This window comes from Balaenoptera acutorostrata, chromosome X (assembly GCF_949987535.1).
Source record: "Balaenoptera acutorostrata chromosome X, mBalAcu1.1, whole genome shotgun sequence".
Lineage (NCBI taxonomy): Eukaryota > Metazoa > Chordata > Mammalia > Artiodactyla > Balaenopteridae > Balaenoptera > Balaenoptera acutorostrata.
In genome coordinates, this window is record NC_080085.1 from 69,348,013 (window position 1) to 69,367,346 (window position 19,334).

Here is a 19,334-nt window from a genome sequence, read left to right on the forward strand (position 1 = left end):
GAAAGCATATGTAAGGGCTATAGGAATTTCCAGTAAAGAACTGTTTGCTTTGCTGTGTCCTCAGAATTAGCATAATTGAGGAACAAATGTTTTTAGAGCCAGCAATCCAAATCTTCTAACTCATGTGTTTATATGGGAGTGAGAAGGAGAACACCTAAGGGAGGGTATGGCAAAATTGAGAAGTCCATTAGCATAAAATATTTTCTCTGTGAATTGAATTTGTCACTTCTGAGGAGGGGCCAGAAGATTTCTTCTGCTGCTGCAAACAGGGCCAATGTGTAAAGACATACTGTGTAGATAAGGAAAAGACAATTAGGCTATTCATTTAGATGGTGAAACCTCAGTGCCTCTATATTTGAAATTTCTGCAAATTGTTGACTCTCAGGGGCTGAAAGAGGCCTCAGAGGTCATCCAGTTCAATCTAAGCCAGCATATATTGTCTTAATCTCTCCTTTTTGAAGCAGGAATTTCAATTTGTTTGACTTTTAAAAAGAAACACATTTTGGGTTGTAAGGGTGATGTTTGAGAAGCTAAATTTACCTGGTTTATTTCTCCTTCGGAAGCCACACTACAAGGGAATGGAGTATGTTATGGAAAAAAAGGCAAGTATCACTGAGAAATGGGAAGATGAAAAGGAAGGTGCAGGAGGTGAGACACAACCAAACAAATATTTGTTAATGGAAAAGGAATCCATTTTCTATTGAGTGCCTGCTGTGTGCCAGGCACTGAGTTAGGAGTCATAACAATAATTAAGATTTGTCCCTATACAGACGTTAGGGAGAAAAGTGTATAGCAACCATTCATAGAAAGCATATTATATGTCAGCTATTGTGCTACATACTTTATGTGTATTATATTAGTCAGTTCTCATACTAATCTCATGAGGTGTAGATATTGTTATTCCTGTTTCATAGATGAAGATATTGAGGCCTAGAAGAGGTTAACTAACTTCCTAAATCATACAATTAGTAAGTGATGCAGCTAGAATTTAAACCTAGATCTGTCTTATTCTGAAGTTCTTACTCTTTCTATTAAACCACTGCGTTGTTAATTTTCCTGTTTACTCAAAGATCCCATCTTTGTTCTTTTCTTGTTTCATTCTGTATTGTGGGAGGCTGACCTCAGCAAATTATATTTCCCAGTGTCCATTGCCAACTGGCTGCCTATTAAGTTTGGCCGATAATAGGAGGCACTGGTTGGATGAGTGGAGGGCAGGAGGAGAGGAAAAGCCAAGGTATCCCCCTTTTTCTGGAGGTGTCCATGACAGTGGCTACATCTCCTTTGTGGTACCAGCTCTGTAATACTACCTTCTCCACTTTTCCCTTCAGCACTAGCTGTGGTAGCAGCTTCCTGCTATTTCTAGTCTCTGGGCTGCCTCACCGTCTCCTGTCTGCCTTTCATCTCTTTAATCTTTTGTAAGTGGTTCTTCATATTAAATTCCCTTGTTTAAACTATCTCAAGGTTTCTCAGCCTTGGCACTACTGATATGTTGGGTTTATGGGGGCTCCCCTGTGCATTGTAGGATGTTTAGCAGCATCCCTGGCTTCTATCCATGAGTGCAAGTAGCACCCTCCCAGTTGTGAAAAAACAAAAATGTTTCCAGATTTTGCCAGATGTCCCTGGGGGAAAATTACCTCCTTTTTAGAATCATTGAGCTATAGCTTAGGTTCTATTTCCAGATTAGGATGTGACTGAAATAATTACCCTGCCAACATAAATGAAGCTCTGCTATAGACGATACAAAATTTTTAAGGGTAATCTTTGTTCTGAAAGAGCTTATGCTGTGTATATGAAGAACTAAAGCACATTTTCATGAAATAATTAATATGATACAAATATATGGTAGAATACATTCTGGATTAATGTTATTGGAATCCCAAAGATGTAAATAAAGTATATTTTTCCTCAAGAGAATTCCTATAGAAGAAGCAGACTATGTTTTGTTTACTCTTGTATTCTTAGCACCAGGAACCGTGATTGGCATGTAGTAGGTGCTCAATACATATTTGCACAATAAATTAATTAATCCTGCTTAATTGAGAAGCTGATGTTCTTTTCTCTCAGAGCTACAAATCTGTTTGTGTGTGCTAAGTTCAGGGCCAACAAATAATGTACTGTGATCCCCAAACACCTGAAACAGAGATAACTAGATTACCCTACATAGTATTTCATGATCAGATTTCAATGTATTTGAAGACCTGCTTTCTTTCACATGAGTTTAAAGATTGACACAGACTGTTTTTATTGATTTGATGATAGTAAGAAATGTCTATTGTATAACTGTTAGGTTCTTTTAACTAGCATTTTGAGGTTACTTCCAAGTGGTTGAGTATAGATATGATGTATATTGCTTCTTTACCTTGAGTAACTTATAGGTCATGTGTCTCAGTATGGATTTTGTATCAAGATCCAGTTAGTTTCACTTTTGAATAGTGAGTTCAAAGAGTATAAGAGGCTGGTCATAAATGCCTGTTGTTTATGATTTATTCCTTTGTCAACATCTAGGGTACACAAAAAGATGCTTTGAGACAACCCTTGAGGAGATCTCTGTGGCTCTAAATAATACTGGCTGTGTTAAAAGAGTCCCTAAATGAGAGAAATTCTGATGTTTCTTGAGGTAGGGGTCAAATTTAGGGTCATCAATGGCTTGAGAGGCCATAAACTTTATACCTCCATATCCTCCAAGTACCAGGAACTATATATGCTAGAAAAGAACCTTGTAATTGGTAATCTGTTAGTGAGGCAATCTCTAGAGAAGCCAGCAAATTTTGAGAGCATTTTACCTCTAATAACTCAGCCAAAATGCCAAGCTTATCTCTGTGTTTTTGGGTTTTTTTAGAGAAATTTTTTTTTTAATTTTTAATTTTTAAATTTTTTGGCCATGCCATGAGGCATTTGGGATCCCCGACCAGGGATAGAACCTGTGCCCCATCCATTGGAAGTGCAGAGTCTTAACCACTGGACCGCCAGGGAAGTCCCTCCCTGTGTGTTTTAAGTCAAACAAACTAAGGCCAGGTATAGACAATGGCTGTGTTTTCTAAGTATATTTCCTATTGATTATATGTCATAGTCAAATATAGGCAGTTCTGTTTGTTACTTTTGGAGCATGCATGGTGGTTTAGAGGATGACAATGGGAAGCCCAACTGAATTTAGTCATGTGAAGCTTTTATTGGATCCCTGGATTGTTTACTCTTCCAGTCATATTTCATGAAAATCTCATACCCTTCCTCCAAACACAGCACAGATTTACTATTTTTATGGCCATGGGATAGCTAAAATCTGGCCTTCTGTAGGTTCTGAGGGCATCTCTACCTTAATAAATAATGCAAGAGAAATAATGACAAACTGGAACAACAGCCTCCTCCCAAAAGTAAGCAACCTCTTACTGGCAAATAGTTGGCTGCTTTGGGCTATGGAGAAAGCTGCTTGCCCTGAGGCAGATTTAAGATCTATGCAGTATGAAATAAGTCCTTTTGATATTTCTGTCTCACAGATCAGCATATCTTCTAACCCACATTAATTGGGATCCAATAAGCCTTGCCGCTTTACTACTCTTTCCAGAAGTCTAGCATTATTGAAGTCAGCTAGCCTGTTTGCCATCAAAGATATTGACCAGTCAGATAATTTTGAATTAATTTCCCCTTTTCTTTCCTTTGTTGGTTGCATATTGCTAATTCTTGTTGCCTTCTTTTATCAAGGACTATGATGCCTTCTTTGAAGCCAGAGAAAATAATGCAGTGTATGCCTTTTTAGGCTTGACAGCCCCACCTGGTTCAAAGGTATGGTTCATTTTTCCCCTTCTTTATAGGCCATTTTATTGCTGCTGGGTTTTTTTAATCAGTAAGATTTCCACTTTATTAAGTACTCAGATTAAGCCAGAGGCAGTGCAACATAGCTAAAAAGAAATGTTCCTGCTCCGCATGCACTTAATCCCTAGTAGGGCAGACAGATGTGCATAATTAAATACATAAAATATGTGGATAGAAAGTAGGCCGAGTGACTTCCCTGTCAAGCTGCCCAAGGCAGCAAATTTCTCATTGACCCATTCGCAAATAAGTGGTTAACAATTTTAAAGATGCCATTATTCCAGTTGTCATGTATGGTATTACATGGACAGAAAGCATCTTAGTTCATAGTAATCTTGTCAGTATCTATTGTCCTTGTGTGACAGCAAATGCTAGAGTCACCTATTCAAATTAACTAACAACATTTGAGTATCAAAACTTGTCACTAAATTGCTGGCTGAATTTGGAGCTTTTCCCCTGCCAACAACAAATTAATTTTTCAAGTGGTGGTGTTCCCAGGGAAGATCATACAAAGAAAAATATAAAAAATTAAGTCGCCTGTTTAAAAAAATGTCTCAAAGCTATGGACTTTAAATATACTTTTGCCATATTTCTTCTCCACAAAGGCTGGTTTAATAAAAGTGTATGTCCCCTGCTCTATCATTTTACATTTTGCTCTCAGAAGCTAATTTTTGTTAAACAGATTCTTCAAACTTCAGCTCCTTCTCCAGTTTTGAGAGTCTGTGTTATTGTCTGTATTTTCACTAGAGACTGTTCAGAGGCATTGTTGTCTGAGTCACTATGAAATTCTGTTTTCTTGCCAAACTTTCTTTTCCCATGGATAAAATGTCTTATTTTAGGCTTTGTATAATTTAAGTTGTAGGAAATCTTAGGTAAGGCATTTTTCTTCAAACAAGTTAGTAAAACCCAAGTTAAGTCATTGATTTCAGTGCATATTAGAGGAAGTATAAAAGGAAGGATAGTCTGTTTTCTGTGACTGATGACTCCCTTTCCTTCAGTGAAAAGTAGGAGCCATTCATTCATTTATTCATTCAGTAAATATTTACTGAGTGTCAAACATTGACTTGATATTGATGGTAGGGCAAATACGGACAATACAACATAATCTCTACCTTCAAAGTGTTTATAACCTAGTGAGGGACATGTATATGAATAATTATACAACAAATATGTCTACAAATAATTATGATATAGTATGGTAAATTCTGTATGGTTGATATGAATAAAGTACAGTAAGCATCCAAAGGAAATAATCATAAATTACTACTAAGGAGTTTGGGGAAGGTTCCACAGAGGAATTGGCATTTGAACTGTTAGGGATTCTAAAACACTGAAGTAACACTAGGCGTCTTTCACAGTGGCTGCAATAGGAACCACTGCATTGGGATGTACCTGCACCCAAAGGTATGTTCAGGGAGCAGAGTGTAATGCAGCATGAATCTACTATAGGACATATTAAATAAGGGAGATGCATTAGGAGGTAAGATTGGCTAGGTAGGATGGGGCCAGATTATGAATACTGTGCTAGATACTTTTGGCTTTATTCTCTAGGCATCTAGAAGCCATGGTAGGGAATGAGGGAAGACAATGATGTGATTATCTTTGTATTTTAAGATGTGATTTGATCTATGTCTCAAGAAAATAAATTTGGCAGATGTGTGGATTGTGAAACATTGGAGAAATGAGATATTAGAGATGGGCTGACACATTAGAGGGTACCTTAAGTGTCCAGAAAAGCAATGGAGAAGGCCTAAAGTGGGACTGCAGTTACAGAAAGGAAAAGATGGATTTAGGAGACACAGAAAAATCACTTGTGATAGGATTTGGCAAATTATGAGATGTTTATGTATGCAAAGAACTGGGAAGGATTGAAGCTATCTCTGAGGCTTCTAACCTGGGTGATAGGGAAATGAAGCAAAAGTCATGGAGGAAACAGAAAAGTGAGTGATCCAAGGGAGGAGTTAGTCTTGGAAAAGAGAGGGCATGCAGTTTTCTTCTGAGACTGGATAGAATGAAGAGAGAAGGATAAAAATAGAAATTTTAATGTGTGGGGAGGTTAGGGAAGTTCACATTTGAAAATGTCTTATCTTTAGTATGAGGTAGGAAGAATGATCATCTGCTAGGAGTGATGGGAAATTTGAGAATTGAAAAGATCCATTTGCTGAAAATAAGCTAAAGAGTAGGCGAAGATCATGAATGGAAGGATGGCTGAGCAAGATGAAAGTCCCAGTTGATGTTAGAGTTGATGAGCCCACAGTGGAGCCAGTCAGCTTGTTTACAGTGTTTTTTTTTTTTTTCATCCTTGTTTAACCCTAGAAGTAGGAATAGAGTAAAAGAACAGCAGATGTTATCAAGGATTTAACTAGAGGGAGCTGATAGATCGGGATAAAGAAAAAAAGTCTGGAACTGACAGTGGAGTTGAAGGGTGGACTGGTAATAGGGATATTTTGAATGTTAGTATTTAATAGGTTTTTCCCAAGACGAAAAGTGATAAATTTGATATCAGAAGGATGATTTTTCTATCCTTCAGCTCAGCTTTCAGAGTTTCCCCCTTTAATTTAACAGGACAATAAGTCTTCCAGAAAGAACTGGCTGAAAAGAAAGTATACGCAATAAGAAATACAACTAATTAACCCACATTGGAAAAGTGCATTCATAATAAGAAGAAATGTGATAAAATGAGATACAATATTCATCTGTGAAGTTAACAAAGATAAAACAAAGTGATAAGGCTCAGTGCTGAGAAGTGTGCATTAAAACATATTCTCTCATATATTACTGGTGATGATATAAATTGGTACTACTGTTTGAAAACCAAAATAGCAAATATATATCAGGGACCTCAAAAATGTTTATAGTTCTTCATCCAGTAATTTTACTGGGTATTAAGGCCTAATGAAATAATTCTATACATGGAAAAGTCTTTATGGATAAAAAAATAAATCAAAATGCTATTTATAATCTTAAAAAATTTGAAAACAAGTTAAATGTCTAAAAATAGGGTCAACAAAAATGATTTATCCACTGAGTGAACTCATGCTCTCATTAAAAAATGAGAGTTTGTGAAAAGATACATTATAATGAGCTACAGAATTGTTTTTACTGTGTAATTAACATTCTATTGATAATTACATTTAAAATCTATGTACAGGACAAAAAGAGACTGAAAGGAACCATAGCTAATAATATGAATGTTTTCCTTTTTTCTCCATTTCTTTATTTTCCAAATAATTAGAATACATTCTCTTTACATTTAAAAATTATTGAAAGCCAGTGCACTGTAAAGCTTGATATTTAAAAGTACCCAATGGCAAACATTTCCATAAGGCAAGGAATCCTCTGTAAGACAAATCATTTTTTTAATTCTTTTGTATATTAGATGCAGTTAAACATGGTATATAAATATTTGCTCTTTACTCTTCTATTAATACAGAAGATAATTTCATAGCACTAGCATTTCTTACATTGCAGTATAGTTGATAGTTTTGATATGGAATAAAATAACTGATATATTTTTACTAAAAAATAAAAATCCAATGATGTTCATGTTGTGAGGAATACCACTCCTCTGGAAAAGCCGTGTTCACTAGTAGGTGAGGGTATAGAACATGCTGGTTAAAGAAGTGTTCTCATTGGCTTTGGTTAAACCACCTAGCTCTAGGGAGGGGCCATGAAAATCTGTTTCTGCTGTGAGATTTGAAGCATTCCTATTTCCACTAAGCCCATCCCATTTTATTGCATCTCCAAGAGAAACTGTATGTTAATAACACTTAGCTGTGGTGTTGGTCTTAGTGACTAGGCAGAAAGTGGAAAGGAAAACGGCAGGAAAGAAGTCTGGATACCTGCAATGGACTAAGCATTGAGCTACACAGTTCACATTCATCTCATTTTATCTTTACTCCATCCTTATGAGCTAGGTGTCCTCAATCCCATTTTACAGAGGAGGAAACTGATGCTTAGATAATTTAAGTAATTTGTCCAAGGCTACATAATAATTGAGTAGCAGATATGGAATTTGAACCCGGGATTATCTAACTCAAAACCAATGCATTTATAGAATGATGTATATAGTGGGAGTAGAGGGCGAGAACATATCATATGCCTGTTTCTAAAGCTCTCTGGTTGATTAAATAGCTCATGATACTATAAATACTGGCTACTTACTTTTAGATAATAATAAAGCTTGTAGCACAATTTACATATTTGATGAATAAAACATAATTAGAAAAGTAAATAATTTAAATATGATGTATTCTTTTTTTTTTTTTTTTTTAATTAGAAGACTATCCTTTATTTATTTATTTATTTTTGCTGTGTTGGGTCTTCGGTTCGTGCGAGGGCTTTCTCCAGTTGCGGCAAGCGGGGACCACTCTTCATTGCGGTGTGGGGACCACTCTTCATCGCAGTGCGCGGGCCTCTCTCCATCGCGGTCCCTCCTGTTGCGGGGCACAGGCTCCAGACGCGCAGGCTCAGCAATTGTGGCTCACGGGCCCAGCTGCTCCGTGGCATGTGGGATCTTCCCAGACCAGGGCTCGAACCCGTGTCCCCTGCATTAGCAGGCAGATTCTCAACCACTGCGCCACCAGGGAAGCCCATGATGTATTCTTAAAGACAAATTACAAAGAAGTTTGAATTGCCTTTTGTTTTGGATTTTTGTGCTAGTAATTTCTTCCATTAAAAAGGATAAGTGAGAGCTAAGGAATTTATGACAAATTACAGCAAAGATCGATAAGTGTGACTTTAGGGAACTAAGCTGTCTCCAAAATACTAGTTACTCAGAGGCATTACGTGCTCATAAGAAGAAGGACTTCACATTAGCACATATTCACATTATTATACCACTGCTTCCCCACCTATATATACTATGCCACTGAGGGGTTTTATTTATTTTTATTTTTTATATTAATTAATTAATTTATTTATTTATTTTTGGCTGCGTTGGGTCTTTGTTTTGGTGCACGGGCTTCTCACTAAGGTGGCTTCTCTGATTGCAGAGCACGGGCTCTAAGCATGCGGGCTTCAGTAGATGTGGCACGTGGGCTCAGTAGTTGTGGCTCGCGGGCTCCAGAGCACAGGCTCAGTAGTTGTGCATGGGCTTAGTTGCTCTGCGGCATGTGGGATCTTCCTGGACCAGGACTCGGACCCATGTCCCCTGCATTAGCAGGCGGATTCTTAACCACTGAGCCACCAGGGACGCCCCATTGAGGGGTTTTAGTATAAAATTCATTGTGTTGTGTGAGGAAATTTTTGGAAGCTTGTTCTATAAAATGAAACAAAATACATAATGTGGGTCTAAGATATATTCATTAAGACAGCCAAACACCATGTTAGAAATTTCAAAAGAGCTTAGGGACGTTTGTTTTTGTTTTTTGACTAGGAGTTTTGGAAGGTGAGTCAGTAGTGTATTACATATGTTTTGTTAAGGATGTATTAAGAATGAATTACACTGTCCTCTGGTTTCCTTCTTTCTATCATTTCTACCTCTCTTTTTTTTGGTAAAAATATAGCATCTTTTTTTTTTGTTTGTTTTTTCCCCTTCTTCTGGGGTTAGCATCAGAGGCTCGTTTTGGAATATGCAGCTGCTGTCACTCCTCCTGAGACTGTCAAGTACTCAATTAGTGACAGATGTTAGAGTGACATTGTCTAGCATACATGATTTCTACAGCTCAAGTCTGAGGTTTCTTTCACCAGAGTCACTCTTGCCACCCATCCTTATTTCCAGAGCACAACTATAGGTCAGAGTTCCTATGCTAGAAGTACTCACCATCCATAGGAATAGAAAGGCAACCTTACCTCTTCGAGCCTACTGCCATGAAATTTAAAAGCAACAATATTTTAGCAAATAACACATTTTCTAAGTAGCTTAATCCTTAAACAAAACTCACGTGACTGTAAACTGTAGGTGACAATGTTTTTTTTTTTTTTTTCACACACACTGTATTTTATTTTTACAAGAGATAAATAGACTGACACCAAGCATTGTACATGGATGACCACAACAAAAGCAACAATGATTGCAATTACCAAACATGAAACACACTCATACTATGTCATAATATTGACATTCAGTCCAGTAATCCTCCACTGTAACAGCTCCTTTACTTTGCAGTGAAAATTGATTTGTATATTCTTTGCCTCTGAGTCCTTGTGGGATTTTTTTTTTTTATAATTCAGACAGAAAGTCACAAAAATTATACTCATCCTCATCAGTTCACTCAGTCCCATGTAATTAATTTTTTTTTTCATCTTGATCTTTTGTTAGCACTTTTATGAGTTCATCAGTTTTTCATTAGAGTTCTGAAAATGCTTATTCATTCAGTTCAGCAGTACAGTCAGTTACCAGAAACCTGTACTTGTCAGAGTCTTTTCCATGAATTTCTTGAAGATGAAACCCTTTTATAGGAACATATTTGCAAAATCATCAGAGTACACCCAGAACTGTCTGTAAATGACAAAAGACTTAAAAATGACCACGGTTAAAGATTTGATGAAAGTTCATAATAATGCAGTTGACAAGAAAATTAGTTATTTCTGAGATATACATTTTAAAGTAATAACTAGGATTATTACTTATAACATTATACCAGAACATATAAGATTTTTAGAAGTTTCCTGTAATGTCTGAAACATTTATATTAACATATTTCCATACAAATACAAATATAAGATTTTTAGAAATTTCATGTAATGTCTGAAACATTTATATTAACATATTTCCATACATATTTCCATACAAATACAAATATAAGATTTTTAGAAATTTCATGTAATGTCTGAAACATTTATATTAACATATTTCCATACATATTTCCATACAAATACAAATATAAGATTTTTAGAAATTTCATGTAATGTCTGAAACATTTATATTAACATATTTCCATACATATTTCCATACAAATACAAATATAAGATTTTTAGAAATTTCATGTAATGTCTGAAACATTTATATTAACATATTTCCATACATATTTCCATACAAATACAAATATAAGATTTTTAGAAATTTCATGTAATATCTGAAACATTTATATTAACATATTTCCATACATATTTCCATACAAATACAAATATAAGATTTTTAGAAATTTCATGTAATGTCTGAAACATTTATATTAACATATTTCCATACAAATAACCCAATGAAAGTTTAGTATTAGTTGTTTTGTTTGTTTTTTTATACTGCAGGTTCTTATTAGGCATCAGTTTTATACACATCAGTGTATACATGTCAATCCCAATCGCCCAATTCAGCACACCACCATCCCCACCTCACCGCAGTTTTCCCCCCTTGGTGTCCATATGTCCATTCTCTACATCTGTGTCTCAACTTCTGCCCTGCAAACTGGCTCATCTGTACCATTTTTCTAGGTTCCACATACATGCATTAATATACGATATTTGTTATTCTCTTTCTGACTTACTTCACTCTGTATGACAGTCTCTAGATCCATCCACGTCTCAACAAATGACTCAATTTCGTTCCTTTTTATGGCTGAGTAATATTCCATTGTATATATGTACCACAACTTCTTTATCCATTCGTCTGTTGATGGGCATTTAGGTTGCTTCCATGACCTGGCTATTGTAAATAGTGCTGCAATGAACATTGGGGTGCATGTGTCTTTTTGAATTACGGTTTTCTCTGGGTATATGCCCAGTAGTGGGATTGCTGGGTCATATGGTAATTCTATTTTTAGTTTTTTAAGGAACCTCCATATTGTTCTCCATAGTGGCTGTATCAATTTACATTCCCACCAACAGTGCAAGAGGGTTCCCTTTTCTCCACACCCTCTCCAGCATTTGTTGTTTGTAGATTTTCTGATGATGCCCATTCTAACAGGAGTGAGGTGATACCTCATTGTAGTTTTGATTTGCATTTCTCTAATAATTAGTGATGTTGAGCATCTTTTCATGTGCTTCGTGGCCGTCTGTATGTCTTCTTTGGAGAAATGTCTATTTAGGTCTTCTGCCCATTTTTGGATTGGGGTGTTTGTTTCTTTGATATTGAGCTGAATGAGCTGTTTATATATTTTGGAGATTAATCCTTTGTCCGTTGATTCATTTGCAAATATTTTCTCCCATTCTGAGGGTTGTCTTTTCGTCTTGTTTATGGTTTCCTTTGCTGTGCAAAAACTTTGAAGTTTCATTAGGTCCCATTTGTTTATTTTTGTTTTTATTTCCATTACTCTAGGAGGTGGATCAAAAAAGATCTTGCTGTGATTTATGTCAAAGAGTGTTCTTCCTATGTTTTCCTCTAAGAGTTTTATAGTGTCCAGTCTTATATTTAGGTCTCTAATCCATTTTGAGTTTATTTTTGTGTATGGTGTTAGGGAGTATTCTAATTTCATTCTTTTACATGTAGCTGTCCAGTTTTCCCAGCACCACTTATTGAAGAGACTGTCTTTTCTCCATTGTATATCTTTGCCTCCTTTGTCATAGATTAGTTGACCATAGGTGCGTGGGTTAATCTCTGGGCTTTCTATCTTATTCCATTGATCTACGTTTCTGTTTTTGTGCCAGTACCATATTGTCTTGATTACTGTAGCTTTGTAGTATAGTCTGAAGTCAGGGAGTCTGATTCCTCCAGCTCCATTTTTTTGCCTCAAGACTGCTTTGGCTATTCGGGGTCTTTTGTGTCTCCATACAAATTTTAAGATGATTTGTTCTAGCTCCGTAAAAAATGCCATTGGTAATTTGATAGGGATTGCATTGAATCTGTAGATTGCTTTGGGTAGTATACTCATTTTCACCATGTTGATTCTTCCAATCCAAGAACATGGTATATCTCTCCATCTGTTGGTATCATCTTTAATTTCTTTCATCAGTGTCTTATAGTTTTCTGCATACAGGTCTTTTGTCTCCCTAGGTAGGTTTATTCCTAGGTATTTTATTCTTTTTGTTGCAATGGTAAATGGGACTGTTTCCATAATTTCTCTTTCAGATTTTGCATCATTAGTGTATAGGAATGCAAGAGATTTCTGTGCATTCATTTTGTAACCTGCAACTTTACCATATTCATTAATTAGCTCTAGCAGTTTTCTGGTGGCAGTTTTAGGATTCTCTATGTATAGTATCATGTCATCCGCAAACAGTGACAGTTTTACTTCTTCTTTTCCAATTTGTATTCCTTTTATTTCTTTTTCTTCTCTGATTGCCGTGGCTAGGACTTCCAGAGCTATGTTGAATAATAGTGGTGAGAGTGGACATCCTTGTCTCGTTCCTGATCTTAGAGGAAATGCTTTCAGTTTTTCACCATTGAGAATGATGTTTGCTGTGGGTTTGTCATATATGGCCTTTATTATGTTGAGGTAGGTTCCCTCTATGCCCACTTTCTGGAGAGTTTTTATCAGAAATGGGTGTTGAATTTTGTCAAAAGCTTTTTCTGCATCTATTGAGATGATCATATGGTTTTTATTCTTCAATTTGTTAATATGGTGTATCACATTGATTGATTTGCGTATATTGAAGAATCCTTGCATCCCTGGGATAAATCCCACTTGATCGTGGTGTATGATCCTTTTAATGTGTTGTTGGATTCTGTTTGCTAGTATTTTGTTGAGGATTTTTGCATCTATATTCATCAGTGATATTGGTCTGTAATTTTCTTTTTTTGTAGTGTCTTTGTCTGGTTTTGGTATCAGGGTGATGGTGGCCTCATAGAATGAGTTTGGGAGAGTTCCTTCCTCTGCAATTTTTTGGAAGAGTTTGAGAAGTATGGGTGTTAGCTCTTCTCTAAATGTTTGATAGAATTCACCTGTGAAGCCATCTGGTCCTGGACTTTTGTTTGTTGGAAGATTTTTAATCACAGTTTCAATTTCATTACTTGTGATTGGTCTGTTGATATTTTCTGTTTCTTCCTGATTCAGTCTTGGAAGGTTATACCTTTCTAAGAATTTGTCCATTTCTTCCAGGTTGTCCATTTTATTGGCATAAAGTTGCTTGTAGTAGTCTCTTAGGATGTTTTGTATTTCTGCGGTGTCTGTTGTAACTTCTCCTTTTTCATTTCTGATTTTATTGATTTGAGTCCTCTCCCTCTTTTTCTTGATGAGTCTGGCTAATGGCTTATCAATTTTGTTTATCTTCTCAAAGAACCAACTTTTAGTTTTATTGATCTTTGCTATTGTTTTCTTTGTTTCTATTTCATTTATTTCTGCTCTGATCTTTATGATTTCTTTCCTTCTGCTAACTTTGGGTTTTGTTTGTTCTTCTTTCTCTAGTTTCTTTAGGTGTAAGGTTAGATTGTTTACTTGAGATTTTTCTTGTTTCTTTAGGTAGGCTTGTATAGCTATAAACTTCCCTCTTAGAACCGCTTTTGCTGCATCCCATAGGTTTTGGGTCGTCGTGTTTTCATTGTCATTTGTCTCTAGGTATTTTTTTATTTCCTGTTTGATTTCTTCAGTGATCTCTTGGTTATTTAGTAACGTATTGTTTAGCCTCCATGTGTTTGTCTTTTTTACGTTTTTTTCCCTGTAATTCATTTCTAATCTCATAGCGTTGTGGTCAGAAAAGATGCTTGATATGATTTCAATTTTCTTAAATTTACTGAGGCTTGATTTGTGACCCAAGATGTGATCTATCCTGGAGAATGTTCCGTGCGCACTTGAGAAGAACGTGTAATCTGCTGTTTTTGGATGGAATGTCCTATATATATCAATTAAATCTATCTGGTCTATTGTGTCATTTAAAGCTTCTGTTTCCTTATTTATTTTCATTTTGGATGATCTGTCCATTGGTGTAAGTGAGGTGTTAAAGTCCCCCACTATTATTGTGTTACTGTCGATTTCCTCTTTTATAGCTGTTAGCAGTTGCCTTATGTATTGAGGTGCTCCTATGTTGGGTGCATATATATTTATAATTGTTATATCTTCTTCTTGGATTGATCCCTGGATCATTATGTAGTGTCCTTCCTTGTCTCTTGTAACATTCTTTATTTTAAAGTCTATTTTATCTGATATGAGTATAGCTACTCCAGCTTTCTTTTGATTTCCATTTGCATGGAATATCTTTTTCCATCCCCTCACTTTCAGTCTGTATGTGTCCCTAGGTCTGAAGTGGGTCTCTTGTAGACAGCATATATATGGGTCTTGTTTTTGTATCCATTCAGCCAGTCTATGTCTTTTGGTTGGGGCATTTAATCCATTCACGTTTAAGGTAATTATCGATATGTATGTTCCTATGACCATTTTCTTAATTGTTTTGGGTTTGTTTTTGTAGGTCCTTTTCTTCTCTTGTGTTTCCCACTTAGAGAAGTTCCTTTAGCATTTGTTGTAGCGCTGGTTTGGTGGTGCTGAATTCTCTTAGCTTTTGCTTGTCTGTAAAGGTTTTGATTTCTCCATCAAATCTAAATGAGATCCTTGCTGGGTAGAGTAATCTTGGTTGTAGGTTCTTCCCTTTCATCACTTTAAGTATATCATGCCACTCCCTTCTGGCTTGCAGTGTTTCTGCTGAGAAATCAGCTGTTAACCTTATGGGAGTTCCCTTGTATGTTATTTGTCGTTTTTCCCTTGCTGCTTTCAGTAATTTTTCTTTGTCTTTAATTTTTGCCACTTTGATTACTATGTGTCTCGGCGTGTTTCTCCTTGGGTTTATTCTGTATGGGACTCTCTGTGCTTCCTGGACTTGGGTGGCTATTTCCTTTCCCATGTTAGGGAAGTTTTCGACTATAATCTCTTCAAATATTTTCTCTGGTCCTTTCTCTCTCTCTTCTCCTTCTGGGACCCCTATAATGCGAATGTTGTTGCGTTTAATGTTGTCCCAGAGGTCTCTTAGGCTGTCTTCATTTCTTTTCATTCTTTTTTCTTTAGTCTCTTCCGCAGCAGTGAATTCCACCATTCTGTCTTCCAGGTCACTTATCCGTTCTTCTGCCTCAGTTATTCTGCTATTGATTCCTTCTAGTGTAGTTTTCAGTTCAGTTATTGTATTGGTCATCTCTGTTTGTTTGTTCTTTAATTCTTCTAGGTCTTTGTTAATCATTTCTTGCATCTTCTCAATCTTTGCCTCCATTCTTATTCCGAGGTCCTGGATCATCTTCATTATCATTATTCTGAATTCTTTTTCTGGAAGGTTGCCTATCTCCACTTCATTTAGTTGTTTTTCTGGGGTTTTTTCTTGTTCCTTCATCTGGTACACAGCCCTCTGCCTTTTCATCTTCTCTGTCTTTCTGTAACTGTGGTTTTTGGTCCACAGGCTGCAGGATTGTAGTTTTTCTTGCTTCTGTTGTCTGCCCTCTGGTGGTTGAGGCTATCTAAGAGGCTTGATGGGAGGCTCTGGTGGTGGGTAGAGCTGACTGTTGCTGTGGCGGTCACAGCTCAGTAAAACCTTAATCCACTGGACTGTTGATGGGTGGGGCTGGGTTCCCTCCCTGTTGCGTTGTTTTGCCTGAGGCAACCTGACACTGGAGCCTACCTGTGCTCTTTGGTGGGGTTAATGGCAGACTCTGGGAGGGCTCACGCCAAGGAGAACTTCCCAGGACCTCTGCTGCCAGTGTCCTTATCCCCACGGTGAAACAGAGCCACCACTTGCCTCTGCAGGACACCCCCCAACACCAGCAGGTACGTCTGGTTCAGTCTCCCCCAGGGTCACTGCTCCTTCCCCTGGGTCCCGATGCACACATTACTTTGTGTGTGCCCTCCAAGAGTGGGGTCTCTGTTTCCCCCAGTCCTGTCACAGTCCTGCAATCAATTCCCACTAGACTTCAAAGTGTGATTCTCTAGGAATTCCTCCTCCCGTTGCCGAACCCCCAGGTTGGGAAGCCTGACGTGGGGCTCAAAACCTTCACTCCAGTGGGTGGACTTCTGTGGTATAAGTGTTCTCCAGTCTGTGAGTCACCCACCCAGCAGTTATGGGATTTGATTTTACTCTGATTGCGCCCCTCCTACCGTCTCACTGTGGCTTCTCCTCTGTCCTTGGACGTGGGGTATCCTCCTTGGTGAAGTCCAGGGTCTTCCTGTCAATGATTGTCCAGCAGCCAGTTGTGATTCTGGTGCTCTCGCAAGAGGGAGTGAGAGCACGTCCTTCTACTCCGCCATCTTGGTTAATCCTCCGACAATGTTTTTGAATACTCAATTTTTGTGAAAAATCATTCAAAACGGAACTTAGCTACTTTTAAATAAAATGTCAACTATAATTGTAAATCACTTGCTTTTATGGAATTATAGACAGTCCTCTATGACATCTATTTCTAGGCAGAAGTTTCTATTTTTTAATTTTTCTATTAAGAATTTTTAAGCAGTCTTTTCTGGGGGCTATTTTTCTGATTTTGAATATTCTTAGCAATTTGAGGTAATATAGTCTAACCAAAATACACATGGATGCCTGCTTTGTGATATTTAAATCTGTTTTGTTTGTTTTTCATTTCAGGAAGCAGAAGCTCAGGCAAAGCAGCAAGCATGAACCTTAAACATTCTGCCTTAAGCATCCTGACAAAGGAGTCTCCACTGCTTTTTATAAAATAGCAAAATTATCTTGGCTTCAAAAGAAATAAGCTTAATGTTAAAATAATAGATAGTTGTTGTTTTCACATGCAAACAATCAAAATGAATACATAATTAAAATGTGAACATTATGATGAGGAGAATGGGAGATGAACTTAAAATTTTAAGTAGGTGTCATGGAATAGTATTGTTGTCTGCTAAGGCATTTTATGTACTTCAGTGATTTTAAAAAGCAAACACCTGTTCCCTTTTTTGATATTATTATTGCAGCTTAAGTATATCTGTAGCTCTACATTGAGTAACTTTAAAAGATGAGCGAGAAAGAAAGAATCTGTCTCTTGTTCCCAAATTGCCTCAATTTTAGTGAACAAAAATATGTACCTTTTTGATGTGAAATTATTGTGATTAAAAACTAGTTGCAGATAATGTTTATGATATGTCAGACATTGTAATTTCTGATGGTAATTATAACATTTCCATTCTTTTGTAGTTAAAACTTCTATGTACTGAACCACAGGTTTTCTAGGCTTCTAAATGTAGCCTTGCATTGCATGTTTCAGTGATCAGAACAGATGACCTCCCACCAAAATAAAGATGTATTCAGTTGACAAATTTCTTGCTTAACTACACAGCTATGATGCAATCATGTTACTAAGTTGCTTGCCCCAGTGAAATATGCATATGTATGTTATGGAAGTGGGATGGCAAATAAGTTAAAAATGGCATCCTTTTGCAAAGAGCTCAGACTTTTAATTAAATATTTTAAAATAGGTTAGAACTCATTTTTCTCCTTTTAAAACAACTTGTGATCACGAATGCCACTATCTCTCAGATATTTGACCTTTCTGTTTCAGCTTAGATATATATTGTATGAGTACATTAATCTAAGCAGAGAAAATCTTTTCTATGCCTCTATTCCAGTGAATAGCATAAGTATCAGATAAAAGGATCAATTTAAAAAATGTTAATTTTGAAAACTTCTAAGAAGACAAGAAACATTATGGCCTAAATCACCCAGAAGACACATATATTGTACTTTAGTTCCACATTACTATTGTACTTTAGTTCCACATTACTAAAAGAAAGCACCTTTTACTTTAAATTACTTTATTATATCATTTGATGTATGCAAGTCTGTGCTCTTTGCCAAAATCAACATACAATGAAGACATGGCTTTGTTTACTGAGATTCAAACATGATGCAATGCTTTAAAATAAACTCAGTACTGTCAGAAACATAATTTTTGTGTTTGTGTTCGTGGAGTTTCTAAATAGTGTAATAATAATTTTAGATGGGTAATATATTTTTTAGATGGTGGGGAAGGAGAAAAGAGAAAATAATAGAAAGAAAACCATTTGAATAAACTTTCTAAATTTCCTATTTAGGACTCTGAATTTTGCAATACACACTAGAGTCAAACAACTACTCCATTGTTTTGCGTACAAAAATATGCTATGGAGAACTCTAAAGTAAACAAGGTATTTTGTAATAAATTCTGGAAAATGCTAAAACATTTTTCAATATTTTCTCCTGAGCTTTATCAAATGCAGATGATGATACTTGCAATATTTTATGTGGGCATTTTTACTTTTAGTATCAAATAAGTTAACACTGTGAAAAATAAACATTCTTTAAAACTAGATGACATTTTTGAGATGTGTATATCTACTAGACTATACCTTACAATTAACATATGTATATTTAAAGTAAAATGTTTTATTGAGTCTTGCCAAATTGAAATCTTTCTTTTTGTCAGCTGAGTACTATATGTCCTGTAGATACAAGAAAAGTAAGTGAAATTCTGAATATTAGGGAGCTGCCTTCAAGGCTATGCTGAGGCCCCCCTCCCTTTTTAAATTTTTATTTTATTTATTCATTTTTTTGTCTGTGTTGGTTCTTCGTTGCTGCACATGGGCTTTCTCTAGTTGCGGTGAGTGGGGGCTACTCTTTGTTGCGGTGCACGGGCTTCTCATTGCAGTGGCTTCTCTTGTTGCAGAGCACGGGCTCTAGGTACGTGGGCTTCAGTAGTTGTGGCTCATGGGCTCTAGAGCGCAGGCTCAGTAGTTGTGGCGCATGGGCTTAGTTGCTAC

The 19,334-nt window shown here is 36.5% G+C and overlaps 1 protein-coding gene across 1 annotated transcript in view; it reads left to right on the forward strand.

Annotated features, from left to right (window-relative positions):
* SH3BGRL (SH3 domain binding glutamate rich protein like) overlaps positions 1-18,484 on the forward strand; it is an 82,678-nt gene extending 64,194 nt beyond the window's left edge. The window contains exons 3-4 of the mRNA XM_007187542.2: positions 3,700-3,780; positions 17,170-18,484. Of these exons, the coding sequence (XP_007187604.1) occupies positions 3,700-3,780; positions 17,170-17,202 (114 nt within the window). The 3' untranslated portion in view covers positions 17,203-18,484. The remainder of the gene's footprint in view (positions 1-3,699; positions 3,781-17,169) is intronic.
* The last annotated feature ends 850 nt before the right edge of the window (positions 18,485-19,334 follow it).